The sequence below is a fragment of the Meles meles genome, chromosome 12 (assembly GCF_922984935.1).
Source record: "Meles meles chromosome 12, mMelMel3.1 paternal haplotype, whole genome shotgun sequence".
Lineage (NCBI taxonomy): Eukaryota > Metazoa > Chordata > Mammalia > Carnivora > Mustelidae > Meles > Meles meles.
The window spans coordinates 80,046,722-80,052,721 of NC_060077.1; the positions used below are offsets into that span (position 1 = coordinate 80,046,722).

General features: G+C 54.5%; 1 protein-coding gene across 1 annotated transcript in view; it reads right to left on the reverse strand.

Moving 5' to 3' along the window:
• CCBE1 (collagen and calcium binding EGF domains 1) overlaps positions 1-5,614 on the reverse strand; it is a 224,431-nt gene extending 218,817 nt beyond the window's left edge. The window contains exons 1-2 of the mRNA XM_046025531.1: positions 3,841-5,614; positions 3,385-3,465 (exon numbers count right to left, since the gene is read on the reverse strand). Coding sequence (XP_045881487.1) covers positions 3,385-3,465; positions 3,841-3,971 — 212 coding nt within the window. The 5' untranslated portion in view covers positions 3,972-5,614. The remainder of the gene's footprint in view (positions 1-3,384; positions 3,466-3,840) is intronic.
• Positions 5,615-6,000: the final 386 nt, after the last annotated feature.

Here is a 6,000-nt window from a genome sequence, read left to right on the forward strand (position 1 = left end):
AGGAGTGGGGGGTAGGGAGTAAACTCTTGGGGAATAACCTAACAGCCACAAAAGGGTAACACCCTAATAAATATATGTGCTTAATTTGGCTATAATAGAGCCTTAGATAAATCACACCCCGCTAAAATCTTTACTAATAAAGGAACACACCCTGAGTCCGATTATAACGCTGAGCAGTACATCCTCTAAGCTGGGTAAGTGGTCACTGGCATTCACTCAAGTGTCTGTTAAACTTTGGGCACTTGGCCCAATGCACATTGGGATAGATAGTCTGAAGAGACAGGCCCTGTGATTACGAAATCCTTCAAGGAAGGAAAGCTATACACATATGAACCAATATTGCATAGGACAGGAGAATATATGAAGTCAGTTACTGAGGACAGATCTCCAGGAGAGTGGTCACTGAAAAACCACTGGTCGTGGTGAGTGTTGGAGCTTTCTATCAAACTGCCGTGAATTTACAGCCATCTGAATTTATCATCTTCCTTAGAACCTGGGATCCTGAAAGTTCTGCCATCTCTGTAGGCACCTCCGGGATGATGAAAGGGCCCCGGGCCCAGACTTTGAAGTCTGACAAACCTGGATTTGAATCCTGGCTCCCGTGTGTATTAACTTTGTGACCCTGACCAAGTTTACTTAATCCTGGAGTTTTGGATCTTCCCCTGTAAAACTGAAATGCAAACGCTTTGAGGATTGGAGATAATGTATGTGAGGAGGAGAGAAGAGAGCTGAGTTCAAAGTCCTCAGGCTGAGTTCAAAGTCCTCAGGCCGTCATTTCACATACAGAAGGCGAACCTGGAAAGGTGCTTCGGTGAAACCACAGGAAACAAGGGTACAAAGGCCATGGTTGTGGTGGGGGGGGTTGCACAACAAAGATTCTGAACCCACCCAACTTTCCTTCTCCATATCATTTAGGTCTCTATAGATTTTTAGGAATAACAGATCAGATTAACACTACCAGGAACATGATAGGAGTCAATGCATCCTCCATGACTTTTTTTTTTAAGTCCCATAAAATCATTTAACAAGGTCAGAAGGACTTCTGTAGTTCTCTCACTTGTGCTAAAAACTGTGCAAAGGACCAGTGGTAAAATTGGGGCCATCTGTCAGCATTCCCTTAAGAAGAAGCTCAGCGACTGCACTTAAGCTTAATCAAGGGTCATCCAAGAGTTGAGAGGTCTGCTCTCCTGGAAGGCTGGTTCTTTTCGTTTTCGGTTGATGTGGAAGGATTAACAGCTCGGGCACCTGGAGAAGACCTGTGCCCCTTGAAGGATTTAAATGGGTTTGCACGGTGACCAGATCGAGGACAGTGGTTTCTGCATGAAGTGTTTGCATTACCACACAGGCTTCGTAAGGTTTGGGAACAGGCTCCTGGAGGATACTGCTGCTGGTTTCCAGATCCCACCTGGAGCAGCAAGGGTTTGTAGGAGCCAGGACAATGAACTCACAGACCAAGCACAAGTCCCTCCATTCTTGGCGTTCAAAAGCAAGCAGGGAAAGCAACTACCAACCACCTTGGTCTTTAGGAAATTACTGAGTCATGGGAATGGTATAAAACCAACAGAATATACATAGAACTCTGGATATCCATGAAGGAAAGCAACAAACCCATTTTCCCCAGCTGGAAACCCCCTCTCCCATTCCACTCACTCCCCAAAACAAAGTTCCTTACTTTTCTGTGATATAAAATAGACTTTTTGTTAGTTCTCAGAAGCTGTCCTTTCGGATAGCTGTTCATGAGAACACTTACCAAGACACTGGTAGTGTCTCTTGTTGAGTCTCAGTGTAAAAAGAAAAACCAGTTTTTAAAACACCAGGGAAGACGAGTAATAGTCAACCTAGAACACTCCTCAGGCACCAGTGGTTTCTGAAAGTTGGACATGCATTCTGCAAGTGCCCCTGATTTATGCGCAGTCTGACCTTCAGGGACTGAACAAATGAGTAAACCATCTCAGGGACACTTTCCCTGTTAAGTTAGAGGCTTTGTGCTAGGATGATAGGAAAACAACATGTCCCAATACTGTGGTCATGCGGAGGACACACGGGACCAGCACCAGGCCAGCAATCCTGCGGCCAGCACCCTGGGCCATCCCACGGGCTGGAGGACCTCGCTTACCCAGTTAACCTCTTCAAGCCTTTACCTACAAAATGAACACACTCCCCCGGCCCCACCCCAACCCGGCCCCAGCACAGTCCATCGGTGTTGAGCACCCGTGTCCTGGAAAAGACAACCTTCCCCAAGCCCAAGCCTCACTTTAACAATGGTGGTCATTCCATGGCCAACAAATTTTAAAACACAGTATGCAAGGTAACAGATTCCTGGTTTTCATACCACAAACTCACCAGCCCTGGAACCACTTCTATCTGAACCTTTGAGCACGGGAACTAACATTTCTGCGGCTCCGAAAGCACAGCGATGGATTCATCGGTCACAACGTTATGAAGATGGAAGCTTTTTTCCAAATTCACTCCTGGGGATTGCTATTACCTTGTACTACCCAGTATTTATGCTGGCGCCCCAGAGCAGAGGACCCACAGAAACAGTCTGGAATCTCCACTGGCGGGAGTGAGACTCCCGGTATCTTGCACAGTACTTTCAAAAAGCAATTCGTGTTTATGGGTTTATGCCTCCCATCCAGTCAAAGCACTCAACCAGAAACCAAAAACTTTGGTGAAAACAAATCAACCCTCACCTCCAAAAGGCTGCAAGCAGGGAATAGTAATTCTTTTTGTTTCGAATGACAACCGCCTGGGAAACATTTTCCAATCTAAATGGATTCCCTAGCCCTGGTCGGGGTAATTTAAACAAGCACCCAGGTGATCTGTGGAACGCACTTTCAGGGAGGACTCTCCTTGTGGCTCAACAAGCTGGACGTTCTTCCTAGACAACCCCCCCCCCCCGCCCCCAACCACGTCCACTGCCTGCAAACCGCCTCCATCGTTTTGTCCCCAGTGGCCCTCAAAGTGTTACACTCTGTCCCTGCAGAAGGTCAAAAGGCAGTCAAGGACCACGTATTTACTTGTCAACTTTGTTTTTGAAACAAAACACGAACGCCGTCATCCGTCTTTGCTGCGGCGCACAGTTTACACCCACAATCCCATCCACTTTCCTTATGAACTTGCAGCCTCTTCCTCTCCATCACTCAAAGTGTTCCAGCAAGCGGCAAACAAGTCGGGGTCCTAGGGTGGAAACTCTAGGTGCACACTACGTTGCCCGTCATTGTTCTGGCCCCAAAACCACACCGAGAGGTTTGCACCGAAGAACTCCCCAAGCACGTCCCCGCGCAACCGCCACCCTCGGTCACCAAGCGAGTCTCCAAAGCCCTCCCCTGCGGAGCCGCGTTCCCGGGTGCGTGGCAGACTCGGCAGAGCCGCGAGACTTACCTGAAACACGTGGTGAGCTCCCCCGAAGGCTTCAGACACGGGTATTTCGTCGTGGCGATCTTGTTTTCTGAGCAGATCTCTCTAGAAGACAGTGGGAGCCGCCACTTCGCCGGCTGTCCGCGGGAGAGCGCAGCGCAGGGCGCGCGAGGGTGGCGGGAGCTGCGTCCCGGCGCGCCGAGCAGGCGCTGGTCCCCGCACGCGGACGCGGACCCGGGGGCCGAGCGGGGGTCCACGGGCGCGAACCCAGCCCCGGGGTGGCCGTACCAGGGAGCTCTGACCCACTGACAGGGGAGCGCCGGCAGGGCGTGGAGTGTAATGCCGCCCAGGGTAGTGGAGGACCCAACCCGTGCCCGCGGAGCCAGGGCGCGCGGGAGCGCGCGGGTGCCCACAGGGGCCGGGGTCCCGCTCCCACCCCACGAGCCGGGCGCGCACCCAGCCGGGGCTGGCCGCGCTTACCTGTCGCCGTCCTCGGGCTCCTCTCGGTAGCTCCACGTGTGTCCCAGCGCCAGGAGCAGCAGCAGCGGACCCAGGCTCCTGCCCAGCTGCCCCCTCACCGCTCCTCCCCGACTCGGAGGCGGCGGCACCATCAGGGAAGCTCCTGGCTTCTTCCCGGCGCTGGAGTTCTCTCCCCGCCTGTGCTCGGCTCCTCCGCGGCCGCCGCCTTCCCTCTCCCCGGCAGGGGGCGCCGGAGGGCAGGGGCGTCTGCGCCACCTGCGCGAAGCACGGGGCCGGGGGTGTCGCGGAGCCGGGTGTCGGGCCAGGAGTCCGGGGGTGGGGGGGGGGGGGTGCGTGCAGATGCGGCGGAGGGACAGGGAGACGCGTCGCCCGCGGTGCTCGGCCGGCGCGGCGGTCGCGGGGTCCCAGCCGTCTTGCCCGAGATGTTCACTCGGGACCCACGGACTCGCCGGGCTCGGCTGCGGGCCGCGCCCTCCCCTGTCGCCTCCTCCTGGACTGGGAGGGACCGGCGGGGCGCGCTGAGCCGGCGGCCTTGTGCATCTTGCCCCAGGCTAGTCCGACCCGGAGGAGGAGGACCCGGCTCCCACCCCGGGGGGCGGGGGGTAGCCCAAGGGTTAATAAGCTTCTTTCCTGGCGTCAGATCCCTTCCGAAGGCCGGGGCAGGCCTCGGGTAGCCTTTCGCCCTCCGGCGCCTATGCCCTGCTTTCCCGCCTCCCCGGGCTGCTCTCGGCGGGATTCGGGAGGAAGGAATCGGACGGACTCGCCGCCTCGCCCCAGCGGCCCTTCCACGGCTGCGACCGCACAGCTCACAGGGCGGAGCAGCCTGCCTTCCTGAAAATCCTAGAAGAAAGTTCTCTGGTCGTTGCATTTGTTCGGAAAGTCTCTGTTTTCTTCCTCACTGGAGGAGGGGACAAGCGAGGAGCGCGCTTTCTTTCCTTCCTGTCTTCCCTCTTGCCCTCCACCCCCGTAGGTGGGGAGCTTACAGGCCCCTGACCCGAGCGGCTTTCACGAGGTTTCCACGCCACGCGAGCCACCGCGGGTGAGTGCTGGGAACTCCTCGAAGACCAGGTGACACGCCAAGGGGCCCTTGATCACCAGCCCTGCCTGCTGCTACTTAACTGCCAGCGTGTTTGCTGGGAGCCCGAACCCTCTCCCCCCGGGGGGGGGGGGGGGCTGTAAATCCGCTCCTTTGGCGATGACCCCACTGTGATGTGTTGTACCTCTGCATCTGAACGCTCTGTTACACATCAGCAGCTTCGGTGCCTGGTAAGGAGGACCTCTGGACACAGGCGTGCCCCACGGGGCCAGGCAAGTGGTCGTGGCCCAGGAAGAAATGGGAAGAGCCTGAGGTGGTAACGCGGAACCTCTAACAAACGCGGGGTTCTGCAGCAGCCAGGACGGGGCGAAAGGTAGCTTGTTCACAAGTTACCGGTGATAGCAGGTGCTTGGGCACAGAATATTCTAGTCAACTGAGAATTACCGTGCCTAAGAGCAGTGGCAGCCTGCTCCCTCTGTAGAATGCTTTTATATTTTCCAAAGGCTTTTCAGATTCATGATTTCATCTGATACACTATCCCTTGAAACTAGGAATCGATTTCTAGTTTCCCCTGGTGGGTCCCCCCCCCCCCAGGAATCTTACACAGACTTGCTATTAAAATATGGTGCCACTGGGGCGCCTCGGTGGCTCAGCTGGTTAAGCGATTGCCTTCCGCTCAGGTCATGATCCTGGGGTCCCAGGATCCTGTCCCCGTTGGGGCTCCCTACTCAGCGTGGAGTCTCCTCCTTCTCCCTCTGGGTCTCCCCCCTCTGGTGCTCTCTCTCCCATTCTCTTTCAAACAAATAAATAAAATCTTTATTTAAAAAATATGTGGCGCTACACACAAAGAAGGGTTTCACGTGGTAATTCAGAAGACACTTTAGAAGCCTACAACACCTGAGAATAGGGATCATGGGGACAGGAAAAAAAAAAACCCCGCATTCAAATCCAGGCTGTGTGGTTTACCAGCTATGTGACTTGGGGCCAGTTGCTTAACCTTTCTGAAACTTATTTTTCTCATCTGCAAAATGGGGAAACCTCCCTTATAAACGTTTCTGAGTATTAAGTGAGGTAGGTGCATACAAAATACTTTTCACAACGCCCTCCATGTATTAAGTGCTCAG